The 19,896-nt window shown below is 39.9% G+C and overlaps 1 protein-coding gene across 4 annotated transcripts in view; it reads right to left on the reverse strand.

Annotated features, from left to right (window-relative positions):
- Positions 1–8,015: 8,015 nt before the first annotated feature.
- LOC114251698 (fatty-acid amide hydrolase 2-A) overlaps positions 8,016–19,896 on the reverse strand; it is a 32,271-nt gene continuing 20,390 nt past the window's right edge. For all 4 annotated transcript variants that reach the window (XM_089729647.1, XM_089729649.1, XM_089729646.1 and 1 more), the window contains 7 exons: positions 17,630–17,741; positions 16,503–16,681; positions 14,094–14,213; positions 13,040–13,141; positions 12,318–12,485; positions 11,055–11,246; positions 8,016–9,641 (listed from right to left, as the gene is read on the reverse strand). In XM_089729647.1, the coding sequence (XP_089585773.1) occupies positions 9,552–9,641; positions 11,055–11,246; positions 12,318–12,485; positions 13,040–13,141; positions 14,094–14,213; positions 16,503–16,681; positions 17,630–17,741 (963 nt within the window). In that variant the 3' untranslated portion in view covers positions 8,016–9,551. The remainder of the gene's footprint in view (positions 9,642–11,054; positions 11,247–12,317; positions 12,486–13,039; positions 13,142–14,093; positions 14,214–16,502; positions 16,682–17,629; positions 17,742–19,896) is intronic.

Below are 19,896 nucleotides of genomic sequence, written 5' to 3' on the forward strand. Positions count from 1 at the left end.
AGAAAAGGAAAGAATAGATAAGGAACGTACTGCAGCTTTAAGTAGAAAAGTTCAGCATAAAAGAAAAGTTCTGGAAATAAAATGCTTCCATCAACAAGTAAAATCAGAAAGACCCCAAATAAGAAAAAACAATAAAATAATTAGTTATACCAGATGAAGACAGTGAAACCAGTGAAGGTGAAGATATAATTCTTGAAACTGAAACGCACCTAGAATTTAATGAGGAAGATGATCAAGGATATGAAATTATTGATGACGATTCTCCTGATTTACAGCGTAAGCTAATGATTAACGAATTCATCCTAGTCTTGCTGCAATCTAAAAAACGGGCTGTTTATATTACGTTGCGAAGATTCTGGAAATAGAAACTGACGAAGAATATTGCGTTTCCAAACTAGAATTAAAAGATCGTCTAAATAAAATCTTTATGTTTCCTCTAGAACCCGATATGGCTAAAGTGAAACTCAGTGACATTAAAATGATTCTCCCTCCTCCTTGTGTGTCAGGTAAAAAAGTCTGGTTAAATATTTCTTCAATATAAACTTATCTTTACTACTTTACTACTATGGCGTAAATATTTCCTTTGACGCATTTTGATGTATTTTTTTCGTGATTCTTTAATTAGTCGGTAAATTAATGAGGACTGTTAATTATAATATTTGAGGAAGGCCGATTGTTAATTTTATCCAGAGGTTTATATAATAATTTAGCATTATTAAGAAGTTAACTGCTGTGAATAAAACTATACGAAACCTTTATAATTTGAAATTATAATTGATGCTACGATTAATGTTATGTTTATATTTTGTTTACCCAGTTCTTGCTTCAACTGGTAGGTAATTAAATGAAAGTTGATTTTATTATTATTATTACCATAGAGAAAGTACTGAAAACCATATTTTTTTGTTATTAGAAGTAATATTTTTTATTGTATTTTGTACAACAAAAATAAAAGCCGATTATCAAAAATTTTATGGTGTCTTTTCACAAATAAGGATTTTGCCTGGTAACGAAATTGTGGTTCACTGTTGAAATACAGGTGGTTCAGTGTATACTACCTATAAGTACATAGGTACACAGTGAGCCATTTTTTTAAAACTTTATTTAATCTTTTTTCGTTTCTCTGGCTTTTCGTAACCTGAATATGAGAAACTGTATAAAATTGCCTAAACCATGACACGAAAACGAAATTCTTAACTTTAATTTCTACAATTAACAAGTTATAGGGGAGACCGGGGCAAGATGAAGTTCGGGGCAGGACGGGAAATAAGCTTTTGTCCATGAATGGTAATCGTGTTCGGACCGGTAACGGCGCCATTTGCACGAAATTCAGACTGCGCAAGTGCGTCCGAGCAAAGCGAACGTATTGGATCTTGTTTTTGCGTTGTATAGGAAAAAAACTGATTTTGCAAGTGTTTTTATCCGGTTTTTGGTTAAGAAACTGATGTGCAGACATGTAAGTACTTGAATTAATATAATGTTTTAATCCTCAGCGTGTTGTAGTACTATAACACTTTAAATTCAGATTAGATTTTTGCGCCGGTAAGATTTAAGATTAGAATTGCTTCAACTTATTTGAATACATGTGTCGGGGCACAATGATCGGGGCATAACGGAATACTATCCCGTTTTGCCCCTTCCTTGTGGTTTAAATAATTTCTTCTGTGTACCCACTTACCTATCGATAGTATTGCAACCTGGTTAAGCAAGCGTCCATAGGCTACGGTAACCGCTTTCCATCAGGCGAACTGTAAGCTTCTTTGCTGACTTAGTGGTATAAAAAAGTATAAGTACATATTGTTGTAACTTCTACATAAGCAAGATATATCGTTGCTTTTCTCACAAAGTTTTTTTCTCAGATACAATGGTTTGGAACTATAAACGAAAAACAGATCGTGGCAAATGGGACCCTGAAGTTCTGGGTCTTATGGGTTCTTAATAACAGGATGGGGCTTCCTCGAGCCTCTGCTACATATGATGTTCCACCGCCGTGTAAGAAAAGCTCGTGATAGTGTGGATGACGACACTGATTCCGGTAACTACTAAGTATGCAGGAAGCACGGTTAACCGGAAAATAACTTCGTGTAATAGCTTATCAGTTGGGTCAGCGAAATCATATAGATAGCCCACTTAATGAAGAAACCGACATGGCAGGAGAAGATTGGCGTAAAAAACTAATACACAAAGTTGGAAATAAGAAGATAAAAAGAACTGAAAACCAGCATCAAGCTAAAAGACTCGCCAAAAAAATCGAATCGGAATATAGTTCATCTTAATTGGAGGACGGTGATTGGGCCTGCATCTATTGTGGTTACTTATACTAAGAGTCAACCGAGGGTTGGGCTATCTGCAGTATTTGCCATGGTTGGGCACACGATTCTTGTGCCGAAGTAGATGAAGAAGACGACGAGGCACACATTTGTGAATTTTTTTTTTTTTTCCTACCTATGCTGATAGCCTTGAGAGGCTATTTCAGCGTACCCTAGCTTGTGTAGGTGAGCTCGCGGGGCTCAAACCGGAGAATTGCTAACACCGCCCTAGCAAGAGCAGTGCTTCGCAGAATCTACCACCGGATCGGAAGCGCGACCCACTGAGAAGATCCGGCGAGAAACTCAGTGGGCTGTGTCTGTGGGTTAATTCGCTCGTCGAGCCCTTCGTCGCAAGCGACGGGTTCGGCGAGGACGGTGACCGGTGCTTGTATTGCCTAAAAGCACCGTTAATGGATCAGGAGGATCCGTGATGACGTGCTTTGGGCGACGTCGACGGTTTACCAAACGGTCTACAGGATCGGGTATGTAGTTTCCGGCGGCCACGACAAGAGGGTTCTCATGTCGTGCCGCCTTCTCAAAGTGGCGCAGCGATGCCGACTGTAGATACTTACTGACGGGGTCGAGCTCCAGGTCATCGTGGAGGTCCACGTTCCTCTGGAACCATGGTGCTCCGACGGCTATCCTGCAGAATCGGGATTGTATAACCTGAAGGGGTTTCAAGTTGGTGCGGGCCGCGTGAGCGAACACTACGCTTGCATACGTCATGACGGGGCGTATGCAAGTTTTGTAGAGGGTTACCTTGTTACGGAGGGACAGTTTGCTTCGTCTACAAAGCATTGGGTAGAGTCGTCCTAGTATAAACGCGGCGCGATCGCGTACCGTTTTTACGTGGGGACGGAATGTCATCCCTCTGTCGAGGGTGACGCCTAGGTATTTGACCTTCGGGGCCCACGGTATGGGCTGGTCAAAGAGAGTGATGGGGCTAACGGCGGAGGTGTTTACCCGCCTATTGGGGGGTGGGGTGCTCGAAGTGGTATTCGGAGGGCGACCCCTTTTGAATAGCACCGCTGTGCTTTTCGTGGGGTTAATGTCTATTCGCCACTTCCGGAACCACTGTCCCATGGTGGTTACTGCGGTCTGGAGTCGCCGATGAAGCAACGACATCTTCCTACACGAGTAGTAGATAGCCGTGTCATCGGCGAAGAGCGCTAGATGGGTCTCCGGAGACCGGGGTATATCGTTGATATACAAACTAAATAGTAACGGGGAGAGTGCGGAGCCTTGCGGGACTCCGGCAGTCAGATGACGGGGACGAGAACGAGTTCCCTCTACTCGATATCGAAACGAACGGTTCGACAAGAAGTCTCGTATGATGAGCACGAGTCTGTCTGGCACTCCCATGTTGTACAGTTTGTAGATCAAACCGTTGTGCCAGACTTTGTCGAACGCCTTCGCTACATCGAAGAAGAGGGCGCCGGTCGGGATTTGTTTACGCCTATTTAGCCCTATTAAGATGTGCTCCGTGAGGCGGTGCACTTGTTGTACGCACGAGTGTTTGGCGCGGAATCCAAACTGCTCGTCTATTAGAATTTTATTCGCGGTAACGAAGTCCCAGAGGCGTTTCCGAAGGAGCCGTTCGTAAATTTTGCCTATCGCTGGGAGGAGACTAATCGGTCGGTAACTAGCGGTTTCATTATTCGGTTTGCCCGGCTTGTGTATACCGATAACGTCCGCTTCTTTCCATACCGCCGGAAAGATGCAGTGCGTCATAGCGGCATTTAAGATGGTAGCCAACATTGTTATCAGTTGGACTGGTAAGAGTTTTAACGCGCGGTTGCGGATGCCGTCGGAGCCGGGTGCCTTCTTAGGTTGAAGGTTGTCTATTACTTCTCAACTTCGTCAGAGGTAATGGGGGGTAACGCGTCCGAGGGTGGCAGGGAAGCTCTGCGCTCGACCTCCCCGTCGACTGCCTCGGTGTGTTCGGGGTCCGCGTATTGAGTGCTGGTGGTGCACTGCTCTTGCAGTGCATCGGCCAGCAACTCTGCCTTGTCATCGTCATCGAAAGCCGGTGGTTGGCCTGAAGGGCGTACGAGAGGAGGCATAGTAGCGGTAGTTTCGGACTTGAGAGTCCTTGCTAGTCGCCAGTATGCTTGATGAGAGGGCGCGAGTCCTTCTAAGTAGCTATCCCAATTCTCATTTCGGGCGTCGCTTAGGCGAGATTTTACATCCCGCTGTAGACGACGCATCCGAATCCGGTTTGAGTGCGTGGGAAGTTGATCGTAGGCCCGGATTGCCGCGTTTCTAACTCTTAGGAGGTTCCTAAGTTCGGGGGACAGTCTGATGCGGTGAAAGCTATCCTCCACATCGACTTCTTTTGAGGATCTTATGATCGCGGAAGAGATGTGATCCGTGATGATGTTTATGGATTCGACTGTGTCCTCGGGGGATGGAGTTGAATCCGGGCCGCAGGGGAGGATTGGTGGAGCGGCATCGGCTAAGCATTTGCCCAGCTTCTTCCAGTCCACCATGGTCCTCGTAGCTGTGACTGGGTTGTGGGGGCGACCGAGCTGCATAACGACAGGTCGGTGGTCTGAGTCGAGCTCTGACATTGCTTCGATGGAGCGTAAGCGCAGAGTTACGTTCCTCAGCAGTGCCAGGTCTATAGTGCTCGGACGGAGCGCGATGTTATACGGATAACATGTTGGAGTTAGGGGACCGACTACTTCGAAGGTAAGGTCGTCTATAAACGCGTCGAGACGCCTACCGTTTATGTTTGAACTGTGGCAGTTCCACCTAGTGTGGTGGCAATTTAAATCGCCTGCCAGGATGACGGAGTCTCCCATGCCGAACAGTGACTCGATGTCACTGCTCAGAAGGGGCTTGTCCGGGGGGAGATAGACGGATGCGATGACGATCGGCTGGTGTCCCGTCAGCGAGATACGGCACACTGACGCCTCGATACCCCCAACGCTGTCTGCCCGATTGAAATACGTACTCCTTTTGCCCCGTAGCATTTCCCATCTTACCCCGTCCTTGGGGCAAGACGGGAAATTCGCCACCTTATCGTTAATCATTATTTGTAAAAAAACTTCTGTGATTTTGCTTGATAAAAGTATTAATTTTAAGAAACAAATGTATAAGTGTTACTTATTTTCTTAAAGAATTTAATTAAAGAGTATAATTGTCTTTGTACAGCGAGTTTTGTCTTAGCTATCTCATCTTGTCCCGGTCTCCCCTATGACTTAGTAAAAAAGGTAGGTTCACTACTCAACAATGCACCCTATCTTAATAAATAATAACTGACGTATTTGCTAGTATTTAATTTATAAAGATGGGCAAAAAAAATTATGTTATAAAAATATGTCATAAGTAATTATGAAGTTTATTACATGTTACCGTAACTCAATAATGGGTTTTTTAATTAGTTGTCTGGGAAACTTTTAAATTATTGAGCTTAAAAAAGCCGTTGAAACAAGAGTTTCAAGGGTTTTCGGATGATACAAAACTGTTTATAGAGTAACTAGCGGCCCCCTCCGGCTCCGCTCTAGTCCTTAACAAAAATTTCAACGATAATTGACGTTGTTTTATTTTTTTCAATAAAATAGCACTTATAGCGGCATAACTATAATAGTTAGACATGCTGTCGTGACCCTTTTTGTAAATAATAATGTGTTCTACAAAGTCGTAGTACATTATTTTATTCTATCATCAATACTTTTCGCAGGGCACGCGATGTAAAGAATATTTTAGGTAATTTTTTACACCTTGGGTTTCATTATTGGAGTTTTAGTGAGGATTTCTAATTTAAAAAAAAAAAAAAATTATAGCCTATGTCACTCGGGAATAGTGTAGCTTCCAAATAGTGAAAGAATTTTTCAAATCGGTTCAGTAGTTTCGTAGCCTATTCAATACAAACAAACAAACAAACAAATCTTTCCTCTTTATAATATTAGTATAGATTTGGAGAATCGAAAGAAAGGAATTAGAGGAATTCTGAAAGTGGCACATGTAACAGAGAAGTTGAGAAGTGCACGTTTGGGATGGTATGGACGTGTGATGAGACAAATTGATAAGAGAGTTTTAACTATGAATGTGGAAGGCTTTGGAGGAAGAGGCAGACCTAAGAAAAAATGGATGGATTACGTGAAAGACGATATGTGTAAGTGAGCTCACGAGCTCAACCTGAGAGAATTTGCTAACACCTAGCAAGAGCAATGCTTCGCAGAATCTACCACCGCATCGGAATCGCGAACCACTGAGAAGATCCGGCTAGAAATTCAGTGGCCATGCAAATGTATAATGATATCCTTAACTAACCTTCAATAATTATTTCTTTAAGCGCATCTATTACCGAACTGTGGTATGTATTTGTATATGTAATGAAATGAGATTAAGAACACTTTTTATTGCTTAGATTGGTGGACGAATTCACAGCCTACCTGGTGTTAAGTGGTTACTGGAGCCCATAGACATCTACAATGTAAATGCCGCCTCCCACCTTGAGATACGAGTTCTAAGGTCAACGGCTGCCCCATCCTTCAAACCGACACGCATTACAGCTTCACGGCAGAAATGGGCGGGGTGGTGGTACCTACCCGTGCGGACTCACAAGTGGTTCTACCACCAGTAATTTTGGGTATCAGCTGCCTCGAACGAAGCTAGCGACCGTCAAACTAGTCAAATTTGACGTTCAATTAGATGTGCCTCGACGGAGGTGAATATAACATCTCACTCTCAACCTCAGATTACTATATTCTGAGCTCTCAACGTTAAATAAACCCTTTCAATTCAAAGTATTGATCCATGAAAAGAGTAATTTTACCTATTAAATTACAACGCAATGGAAACGAAACAAAGGCGCACAATGGATACTAATCAAAGCGTCAGTCTCTTGAAAAATACGTGAAAATGAAAAAAAAAACGATATTAATCGAAAAAAGATTTTATTAAATATACATCACATACCATATACCAAATATAGTCAACAGCTTCACTGAAATTAGCGTGTTCACGTTGGTTTAAAACTATATTATAGTTATATTAATTTTATATATTAATTTTGAGGTTGTTATAAAAAATATACAAACGATAATATGAGTCGTCTAATATCAAAGGTGGCAATCTGTGCATTTGGACAAAAAAATGTTATTGATATGTCAATACAGATTGATTTTAATATAATCGTCTCCTTCAAAGAATACGGTTCAAAACCAGCATTAAATAAAGGTTAATACTTAACCTGCTATTTATCTAAGATGTCGTTCAGAAGAGTTTTGTGACTGCCAATGGAATACAAAGTCAATAATTCGTTTTTCTGATTTACCAATAATTGTCCAAAAGTCACATTGCCGGCTTTGATAATAGTCGACTCATATACCTTTTTGCTGTAGCGTGAAATTGATGTTGTTACACAAAACGTATCAAATGCGCACGCAATACTGTCAGAGATGTCTTTTCATATATTCAGTGGAAAAATATTTATGTAGGTATTCAGATTGTCATGCGACCGAACTGTTATTAAGGAACATTTAAAGAATAATTAAATCGCAGGATCCTTTATTTAAAAAAAAACGCAACACCATCATTTAGCTTGTTAGCGATAATTGTAAACATTAATACAAAAAATACGTAAAAAATATTTTCTCTAAAAAAATGTCATCTGTTGTAGTGCTGATAGTTATTGCATAAAACGTTCAAATCGCACTTTAAAAGAATTGCATATATTTGACAATAAAAGAATCGTGCTATTTATATTGAACTTATATTTTCAATTTATAAAATTACAATACATCTTTACAATTTATATAAATAATACAAAATCATTTTTAAAACCTAAATTCGTTAAGAGGTTGATTCAGAAAAATCAGATTTGTATTGACTATTTTGAGTTTAATTTTAAAATCATTTGAAGTTCTAAATACTTCACGTCAATGCCCCAATAGAATAGCGTATTTGGGTTATAAACAGTCCACTAATTATATATGTATATATTATCTATATTTACCATTTAAGTATAGTACAAACAAAATGTTCGGAAACATTTTACATAAATGGTAAAAACTACATTTTTGCCATGACTATTTTAGATGTTGATAAGTTAATTTGTTGTTGGCAACTCTGTTAAATTGAAGAACTTTTGGTGAGAACGTGCCGAGTCTATTCATGTAATTTTTTTTATTAAGCTATTGCATAGATTTTATCGTGGGCCTTGAGCCCGAAATCATGAAATTCCGTAACGAAAAAAACCTTACACCCCTCACTCCGCCTACCATGTAGCTCGCTTTCAACACATTCACACGTTGCGCTTGTGTAGTGTTTGTGAATAAGCGCGTGGCGTGACGTCACACTGCATGCGCATCATGAAAAGTCTGCCCATCTCTCTCTCGCGCGGTCTAGCTTAAGAGTGTGAAGGGGACAGTTAAGGTTTTGCTTTTTTTGATGTTTAATATAGCGTGGTCTTATTTTATTATTGTTTTAATATTAAATTATCATTGTCTAATTATAATTGCATAAATTGATAAAAAATGCTATGCAATAGCTTTACCGCGGCAGTTCCCGAGTGCCACACGTTATTTTTTTTTTGTCAATTTAGCGTTTCAACTGATGTCAAAATATAAGTTAATGTTTTTAAAATTGTACTGGAGTATCTTTCAAATCGAAATATGAATAAATTTTATTGCTGTTTTATAGGTATTTAATAAACTCCGTTTCATACCTCGTACCTCGTACCTCTTCACACACACACGATGACTAAATTTGATAATTATATTCTAGCATTTTGTTTTTAAATTGTTAAAATTAATTACAATTGTAATTCCGGTTTTTATGGTCCAAAAATAATGTTCAGTTGGAAATAATGGAACTATGATTTTTTGGGTCTTAAACAACTGTTTTCGACTAATTATTTTTTTAATCATATGACTATGATTTTAAATGATGATGAAACATTCATTTCAAAACAATTCAATTCATTTCAACATTCACATGAAATACTCCTCAAAAATACAACTTAGCTTCTGTGTGCTTAGTGAGAGTATTTTAACGTTCTCGATAGCGTAAATGTTAACTCAAATCTGTGTATGGAGTTGGAAAGTTTGCCTACGTTTGCCGCTAGGGGCGCTGTTTCAACTGCATACAATATTCGAGTTAACTTTCACGGTAACGAGAACGTTAAAAAACTCGCACTAAGAGCACACTGGAATCGATCTATTGAAATAAAAAAATATGTTTTTATTTTTATTTTTCCGCTCATCTGTACGGAATACATTGAGAGTTGCGTGTTCACTGCGGCGGCCGCCAGCCCCCGAAGCCCATCTCCAGTTGTTTGGCGACGGCGAGACACAGCCTATCTTGGTTCGGTGCTGCAATTATCTGTCGAAACGTTATATTATCATTAATTACGACTTAATCTCGTGTTTATTTATAGGTTGTTAATTAATTTTAGGAATTACGAGAAGAGATTTTTATTTATTAATGAGGTTATTACTGGTGGCTCGTAGGCCTTTTCAGTTTCAGGACAGGTGGGCGAGCAAAGGCTCAGACAAGAGGGGTGGGATTAGCTTCAAATGAGTTTAAAGTCGTCGTGGTCTAAAGGATAACACGCGAGGTGCATTTGTATCTCTAGCGATGAAACGGTGTTCAAAACCCAGTCGGGTACAAAATAAAATACGTACTTAACAAATGTTCACGATTGACTTCCACGGTGAAGGAATAACATCGTGTGATAAAAATCAAACCCGCAAAATTATAATTTGCGTAATTACTGGTAGTAGGATCTCTTGTGAGTCCGCGCGGGTAGGTACCACCGGCCTGCTTATTTCTACCGTGAAGCAGTAATGCGTTTCGGTTTGAAGGGCGGGGCAGCCGTTGAAACTATGCTGAGACCTTAGAACTTATATCTCAAAGTGGCGTTTAGTTTGTAGATGTCTATGGGCTCCGGTAACCGTTTAACACCTGGTGGGCCGTGAGCTCGTCCACCTATTTAAGCAATAAAAAAACAAGAGAAAATGTAATCTGTGAAATTAATCTAAGTCTTAGGTCGTGAGTTATTATCGAATTTCGAATTTGCATAATTTTATTTTATTGCTAAACTAGACATTCAAATTTGTTGATGACTGTACGTACAAGGTCATTGACCTCTAGCGGTAGTCTTTTTTTTTTTTTTTTTATTGCTCAGCTGTGTGGACGAGCTCACAGCCCACCTGATGTTAAGTGGTTACTGGAGCCCATAGACATCTACAACGTAAATGCGCCACACACCTTGAGATATAGTTCTAAGGTCTCAGTATTGTCACAACGGCTGCCCCACCCTTCAAACCAAAACGTATTACTGCTTCACGGCAGAAATAGGCGGGGCGGTGGTACCTACCCGTGCGGACTCACAAGAGGTCCTACCACCAGTAATTACGCAAATTATAATTTAGCGGGTTTCATTTTTATTACAAGATGTTATTCCTTCACCGTGGAAGTCAATCGTGAACATTTGTTGAGTACGTATTTCATTAGAAAAATTGGTACCCGCCTGCGGGATTCGAACACCGGTGCATCGCTTCAACACGAATGCACCGGACGTCTTATCCGTTAGGCCACGACGACCACAAAAGTCGTCGTTTCTATTGTGATACATTGCGTGCCGCAGTGCGAGGTAGCAGTACAGTACCGTACAGCGCAGTACAGTACCGTACAGCGCAGTACAGTACCGTACAGCGCAGTACAGTAGAGTACAGCAGAGTACAGTGCAGTGCAGTACAGTGCAGTACGGTACAGTAGAGTAGAGTGCAGTACCTGCAGGCAGACGGGCAGGGCGCGGCGGAGGTCGCGGCGGAGGGCGAGCGGCGCCACGGCGGCGGGCAGGCCGAGGATGTTGAAGGGCATGGTGTAGAGCACGCCCGACGCGCGCGGGAACACGCCGCCGTGCGCGTGCGCCGCGCCGCCGTGCGCCGGGTACAGCAGCACGCCGCGCGCGCCCAGCCGCCGCTGCAACACGCGACCATATTGCGACAAACAAGCTAATGGCTGCTGATCAAATTAACACAGCCGGAGATAGCAAGGAATGGCACAGAGGTTATTAATGGGGGCCACGACCTTCAGCATTGAGGATTATCGACGCGAGAAGGAAGGAGGAATCAAATTAATCCACGGTTCGACGGTAGGCAGCGGCTTAGCTCTAACCTCGCCATATATGAGGCCCAAGGGCGACGGTAACCACTATCCCACTATCAGAACGGCTGTATGCTCGTCGGCCTACAAGTGCAATAAATTTTTTTTTTTGCCCACATTGCGTCACACATAAGAAAGCAAGGCCCTCAAAGCCCCGTCTTGTGCCGCCTCGTGTATCGAGATGAGCCGCGACATTCACCTCGTGTCGTTGCCGGACTCTCGAAAAAAGTCGGTCTGAATTTTCAATTGAAACATAATTCAGAATCGAATCATATAATAAATAAGGCGAACTAAGAATAATAAACTAAACAAACAGTACATATGCCGTCTTGGAGAATTAAATATTTAAGCATTATCAACTGTCGTTCTTCATGATTTCGTGATTGTTTTTTCCTTTTCCTACCTATGCTGATAGCCTTAAAAGGCTATTTCAGCTTCTTCTTGACGTGTAGGTGAGCTCACGGGGCTCAAACCAGGAGTGTTACTAACACTGGACCTAGCAAGGGCCGTGCTTCGCAGAGTCTACCACCGGATCGGAAACGCGACCCACTGAGAAGATCCGGCGAGAAACTCAGTGGGCTGTGTAGGTTAATCCACTCGTCGAGCCCTTCGTCGCAAGCAACAGGTTCGATGAGGACGGTGACCGGTGCTCGAGGTACATAAAAGCACCGTTAAGGGATCGTGAGGATCCGTAATGACGTGTTTAGAGCGACGTCGACTGTTTATCATTCGGTCTACAGGATTAATGTACATTAATGAAAAATGAAGAAAGCCACAATACTACACATCGATAAAGAAGTTTCACTTCATTCACGTGCACCAAGTTGCAGGCGCACCGTTATTTTTTTTAAATCAATTCTCATACATCGTGATATAAGCTTAACGCACCGTGATCTCGGTCCGGAGTTTGTCCGCCTTGTCTTTGTAGAAGTCCGTTTTCGACTTCGGTATGAAGAGCCGCGTCTTCTCTATCAAGGCGAAACTGAGGCCTTGTAACGATCGCGACGCTCCGCCGATGGGACACTTAAGTATTTCTAAAAACAAATTTTTTTCACGCTGAAAGAAAACAAAATAAAATCTTGTATTATTTTACCGCATCCCTATTATTGTATTATTTTTTTTAGCAGTCCATAACCTTTTCTATGCACTAGTGGTCCCGTAGTAGTCGAAATTCGACTATAATGAATTGAAATTATAAGTTCACTAGAAAATTCACTAGAGCTGTGTGTATTGTGATGAATAATGATTTGGTTAAATGTCACGGTAACCTTGATATCTTTGAACCTAGACTCAGGGGATTTGTCAAATGTGTAAGGATATCCTATTTAACAATGGTTAGTTATCAATATTTGTAATTTCAATTGTGTTTTCAATAGCCAAAGCTATGCATGCACATTAATATGGTTTTGCTGAGTGCACATATTATTTAGATTGCAATCCAGATTAGATCTAGGTACTACTTGTACGATTTAGCTAATATGTACTGTAATGATTGTAATTTGTTTTGTGCATCAATAAATAAATAAAAATATATCCAAAAAAACCTTTCGCTTTAGAAAAAAACTTAGAATGAAACAACATTACGTCAGAATACGTGCGCTTCCGTGTACCTTCGGATCGGCCGGATCCTGCAGCATATTAGGGATGTCCTTCATCGAGAAAAACACGGATATCGATATTTCGACTGAATCTTCTAAGCCTTTGAATTTTTCCTGTAACAGTAATATTAAGTTCATTTTATATTATTATTCCAGAGAGAGACCTCAAATCCGAATCAAGATCATTCTAATCGACCTAGAAACGGTACATTTTACAGTTCATTTATTTATTTAGACACACCAACAGCAATACACTTAAAACATTCAAGTTTAAAATTAACATGTATAAAATTAAGTACTGGTATGTAAGCCAGTTAGAGGCATGTACAGCAATCTCTTATAGCACACTATGACATGTTACAGCAATTTTACAAACAGCGGAAAAATAGGTTAAATTTAAATGTTAACAGTACATTTTTTTTTTATCTTTATTTAAGGAGATTATTCACCTAGTGAATAAGTTTGTGCAACAAAAGATAGTAACAAAAAAATTATATAAAAAAATAAAGAAAACTGTTATCGTCTCTGAAGGCCCACCAAAACTATTTTATAAAGCGATTTAGCCATTTCGCATAAAAATAATAATTGAAAGAACATGCAAACAAGAGTTAACTACTTAACATTCTCTCATCAATTATAAACAAAGGAAAAAAAAAACAATCAGTTCGACATTTATCGATCCTTAGCTAGAATTTTCTCCTGTGTTACGAATGTACGGAACGCACACATACGAAATGAGAACCGGTGCGACTATGAGACGTCTTTAACGACACCCGACGAGCACTTTTTTACTGGTGGTAGGATCTCTTGTGAGTCCGCACAGGTAAGTCCCACCGCCCTGCCTATTTCTGCCGTGAAGCAGTCATGCTTTTCGGTTTGAAGGGTGGGCCAGCCATTGTAACTATACTTGAGACCTTAGAACTTATATCTCAATGTGGGCGTCGCATTTACGTTGTAGATGTCTATGGGATCCGGTAACCACTTAACACCAGGTGGGCTGTGAGCTTGTCCACCCATCAAAGCAAAAAAAACCAAGAGTACAGTAAGTAACAGAGTGTGGGCGCACCTCGCTGACGGTCGCTCCACATTGACTCAGGTATTTAACGGCCTCCAGCACGGCGTCTTGGATACACTTGTCAACTTTGATCAGGGCTATGGAGTCCATGGCTTCCGTCATGTAGAACACCTAAAAAAAATTAGTTTCCATTATTTAATATATTGTCTTTTCGCATTAAAATTGTACAATTTCCAAAAAGATTCGAAATTGAGTTAATATGCGGAATCATTTGGTATCACCAGTGGCGTAGCTACCTAGGGGCTAGGCGGGGCAGTGCCTGGGGCCCTCAAGCTCAAGGGGGCCCTCGAATCCTTACCAGAAATCTCGATCGAAATAAACTTTTGGAAATTTCTCCTATTTTCAAAATAAATATGACAGGATGCAACCCCACTTCAATAATGACAACTCAGTTGAGAGAAATTCAAAAGTTATGCCTAGGGAATTCCCCTAAATTCTTTCTGTAGGTTAGCAATGTTGTCAATTTGACAGATAGTGATATGTGCGTTTTATTATTCTACGATGTGCGTTTTATTGTGAATTCACGGAACGGAAGTCATCGTGGCCTAACGGATAAGACGTCCGGTGCATTCGTGTTGAGCGATGCACCGGTGTTCGAATCTCAGGCAGGTACCAATTTTTCTAATGAAATACGTACTCAACAAATGTTGACGATTGACTTCCACGGTGAAGGAATAACATCGTGTAATAAAAATGAAACCCGCAAAATTATAATTTGCGTAATTACTGGTGGTAGGACCTCTTGTGAGTCCGCGCGGGTGGGTATCACCACCCTGCCTATTTCTGCCGTGAAGCAGTAATGCGTTTCGGTTTGAAGGGTGGGGCAGCCGTTGTAACTATACCTGAGACCTTAGAACTTATATCTCAAGGTGGGTGGCGCATTTACGTTGTGGATGTCTATGGGCTCCAGTAACCACTTAACACCAGGTGGGCTGTGAGCTCGTCCACCCATGTAAGCAATAAAAAAAAAAAAAAGAATTCGAGTTAAGACTTAATTTTCGAGAACGGTTAAAAAATTAATGCTGTATCTCTCTAGCACTCTCTGTAGCACTCTAGCGCGCCGCCAAGGAGATACGATACACCGAGGCGGTGTATGCCGAGGGGCGGTGGTTCTTGCCATTGTCATTGTCATTACTGATATGATATTTGATACTATGATGGAGGAAATCATTAAACTTACAAGATGATTCTGAATCAAGTTCAGAGAGTTCAGAATCAAGTTCAGATAATTCAGGATCAAGTGATTCAGAGGATGTGTCACAGTAATTTCATATAAGCATAAATGAAATTAAATACTTTCATATATCGTTAAAATATGTTAGAATAATTTCATATATTTAATTGGTTTCTGGTTTATTTTACTATTAATTGCAATATTACTGGTGGTAGGACCTCTTGTGAGTCCTAGATGTCTGTGGGCTCCATTAACCACTTAACACTAGGTGGGCTGTGAGCTCATCCACCCAGGTAAGCAATAAAAAAAACATAGTTCAATTGTTTTTTTTAATTATTTCATTTATTCATTTATTTTTTTATTTCGTCATCACTGTCTAATCTCATGTGCGTTATGAGCAGTAGGTGACCCGCCCCCTCACCCCCATCGCCACCTAAGGCGCGGACTAGTTCCGCGCACACTATATCAGCTGGACCGTCAGCTCGTCCGCCAGTCTTTACAACATAAATAGTAATATTCTAATTAATCAGAACAAACGTTCTATAGATAACTAGCTGCGCCCGCTCGCTTTGCTGGGCATTTAAAATTAACATTATTATTTCTCACCCCCACAAAGATTCTCATCATTAACGCCCCTGCAACTGGTGAAGGGAGTCCAACACTCATATAAATATTAGCCTATCCACTAAGTACATGTATTTTCTATATAGATATCAAGTTTCAAGTCAATCGCATGCACGGTTCAGTAGTTATAACGAAACATCCGTAAAAACCACTGTAGATTTATATATTAGTATAGATTGGCAGTCTTTAATAGTATTGGCAAAAAAAAAAGTATGTACCTAAATATGAATTAAGGTTGTTAATAAAGGCTTCTTTATCTTTTTTTTGCCGTATAGGCAGATTAGCATACGGCCCACCTGATGGCGAGTGGTTACCCTCGCTCATGGACGTCAGCAATGCCAGGGGCAGAGCCAAGCCGCTGCCTACCGTTGAGTACTCTCCACAAGCGCCACAAGTCATAGCGCTCGGGAAGCACCGTGGAGGGGAGCTCATTCCATAGCCGGATGGTACGTGGCAAAAATACCTCTGGAAACGCACTGTGGATGACCGCAATGGCTCCAGGTAGTATGGACGAACTCCGCTCCGGTGGCGGGCGGTGCGATGGTAAAAACGAGACGTTGGTATCATCTCGAACAATATCTTTATAGATTGGTACCACGTACCTCAATGTCTTCGATGTGGACCGGTTCGTCGAGGTTCAGAACGTGGCGGTTCTCGCCCGCCATCACGTTCAACAATAAGGGGAGGTCTTCAGCCTTCCTCGCCATGGGGCCCACCGTTAGGAACTTCGGGAACTGCTCATCGCTTAGAGTCGGAACGTGACCCTCTATAGGAATGATACCTGGAATAATTAATAATCATTATTTTTATTTGATTATCAAACTAGATATTTTTGCTTTTGCATTTTTGAGTGGATATAAAAGCTCACGACCCGCCTGGCGTTCAATGATTACCAAAAAAACATAACTATCGCAACATGAATATTGTCTTCCCCCTTAAGGAATGGGTCGAAAGTCTCCGTCAGGGCTCTGAAACTGCGATACTTTAAGACAAAAAAAAAATGTATGGCAACGAGTGACATCTTGTAGCGGATGCCCCTAAACTTATATGTTGTTAAAGTTAAGGCATTTAATTATTGTAAAACTGCTCCTGTATAACTCCCATTGCTTCTATGCTATGCTGCTGTATAACTCCCATTGTTCCTATGGGAAACTAATCGAAGTGAGGTCATCTAGTGGCCGACGCCCCTAAACATTTTTGTTGAATACTTGAGTTGCTTATCTATAACTAATTTATGCGTATTATCTATGGTCTCAGAACTATTTCATTTACCAACAACTTTTCGGTGGGAACGCGAGGAGTGCAGTTATGTGATTTGTTTTATTTTGTCTATTTAGTGTTTCTTCAAGTTTAAATGTGTAATAGCAGTGATTTATTAACTATTTCATATCTGTGAAAGTGCACAAATATGGGAAAATGAAACAAAGCCGCTGGACGTAACTTCTCAGGATCCTTCAAAAAGTCCACTGAAAAAATCTCAGTAGATTACCACCATTTTACTGAGATTATATTTCATCCCATACCATCTCATCTCATTTCATTTAATTTCGTCCCAGTTGATTAATGTCTCAAATTAATAATTTTCATTTCATTTCATTTCGTTTCATATTATAATTTTTCATAAAAATAACAATATAAATTGAAACAAGACATGGCTTAAAGGTCTTAGTTACCAGGTCATAAAATCCCTAATAAAATAAAATATTTTATTCACCAGCACGCAGTTTACCTGGAGTAGGTTTGTGTCCATAGACGCCGCAGAACGCGGCCGGAACGCGAATTGATCCCGCGATGTCGGAAGAGACACTGAAAGGAGACGCCGCGCTAGCTAGTAATGCGGCCTGAAAATAAAAATATAAAGTAACGTCATGACAATTCTATTAAACAGAATTACTTCGAGATTCATGAGCAGATTATAGATTCTTAATTTCAAATTACGTTGTAGTCGCCTAAAGAATAAGACCTCTGGTGCATTCGCGTTGAGCGATGCACTGGTGTTCGAATCTCAGGCGGATACCAATTTTTCTAATGAAATACGTACTCAACAAATGTTCACGATTGATTTCCACGGTGAAGGAATAACATCGTGTATAAAAATCAAACTCGCAAAATTATAATTTGCGTAATTACTGGTGGTAGGACCTCTTGTAAGTCCGCGCGGGTAGGTACCCGCCACCCTGCCTATTTCTGCCGTGAAGCAATAATGCGTTTCGGTTTGAAGGGTGGGGCAGTCGTTGTAACTATACTGACTTATATACTAGCTTATATCTCAAGGTGGGTGGCGCATTGGCGTTGTAAATGTCTATGGGCTCCAGTAACCACTTAACACCAGGTGGGCTGAGATCGTCCACCCATCTAAGCAATAAAAAAAATTACAATTATTTCGAGATTCATGAGCAGATTATAGGTTCTTAACTACAAATTCAGTTTTATAAACTTCAAAATCAATTTTGTAAATATCATATCGTCGCTGTCAAACCAAAATATGCTATGTGCAAAAACTCTATTTTGAATTAACGAGTGAAAACATTTTCGTATAAAATTTTATATGAAGGTGAATTTTTAAAAACTATAACAAATGAAAGCTATAGATAAATATTTTTATACACATAACAGTTTTTTTTATACGGTAGATAGGGCTGTGAACTATACAAAAGGTAAAAAAATAAAAATCTCAAAAAGTGCACATAGCAGATTTTGGTTTGACAACGACGATATTCAATTTCTATTCAAGATTTTTTTTAATAATATTCTCTTAAAGGAGAATGCCCATTCTTGGTTTCGTGTTGCGCTACGATCAAATATATATTAAAAATTAAGTTTTTATTTCTAACAATTTCCTCAAAAACTATTAAGTTATAACTTCGCCGGGTGTAGAAGATTAAAATAATTAGTAACTTAAAAAGTTCAATTTTCCTAATGAAAAGGCAAAGATAATATATCATACAGCCTAATCTTTAAAAAAATATGATATTATGGAGTGAAATGAAATGAAGTTGATTAATTTGAGACATTAATCAATTGGCATGAAATGAAATAAAATGAGATGAGATGATATGGGATGAAATATAATCTCAGTAAAATGTTGGTTATTTACTGAAAAATTTTCAGTGGACTTTTTGGAGGATTCCAAGAAGTTATGTCCAGCGTCTATGTTTCATTTTCCCACATTTCTGCACTTTCACAGATACTAAACAGTTAATAAACCACCGTTATTACACATTTCAACCGGAAGAAACATTAAATAGACAAAATAAAACAATTCACACAGCTTCGCTCCTCGCGTTCCCGCCAAAAGCCTGTCAAATGTCAATCTCAAGCCTCAGTGTTGACAGTCACATTATGTTTAGATTTCTAAATTGTAAATGACTAATATTTTGCCAATTGAATTGACTAATTTAATGTAATGCCAATTGATTAATGTTCCAAATTCTTTTCATTTCATTACACTTCGTATTAACATTTTTCACAAAAAAGTTATAAAATATTAGGTTGTATGGTATGATACTTTTGCCTTTCCAGTTGGAAAAATACAACTACTACTACTACTGACATTTGACAAGTACTTATTTAACAATAATAATAAGATTTACTGGGGCCGTTTCTCATGTTTCCGATGAGTTTTAAATCGTGTGTTTCGTTCGGTCATATTATTCGTTATTTTGTTAGACAGAAGTCCAGGCATATTGGGGGCAGAATTAATTTATTTATCATACGTACTTATTAATTATTCGTGATGAAAACGATGCTAATACTATTAATACAATCTCTAGTTATTACTACAGCTATCTCGTTGGCAATCGAACTGTGGGTTGTTGTGTCCATGTTAGGCTGGGCTGAGGTAGGTACATCGGCATATTATGAGAAATAAATTATTTTATGTCTATTTTTGTTTTATTTTGAATTGCCGTAATACTTAGTACCTTTACTTAACGAATGGACGTAGTGGCCCTAGCCACACAATACTGTGCTAGGTAAATAAGTTTATACTATAAA

Source organism: Bombyx mandarina, chromosome 09 (assembly GCF_030267445.1).
Source record: "Bombyx mandarina strain Sakado chromosome 09, ASM3026744v2".
Taxonomy (NCBI): domain Eukaryota; kingdom Metazoa; phylum Arthropoda; class Insecta; order Lepidoptera; family Bombycidae; genus Bombyx; species Bombyx mandarina.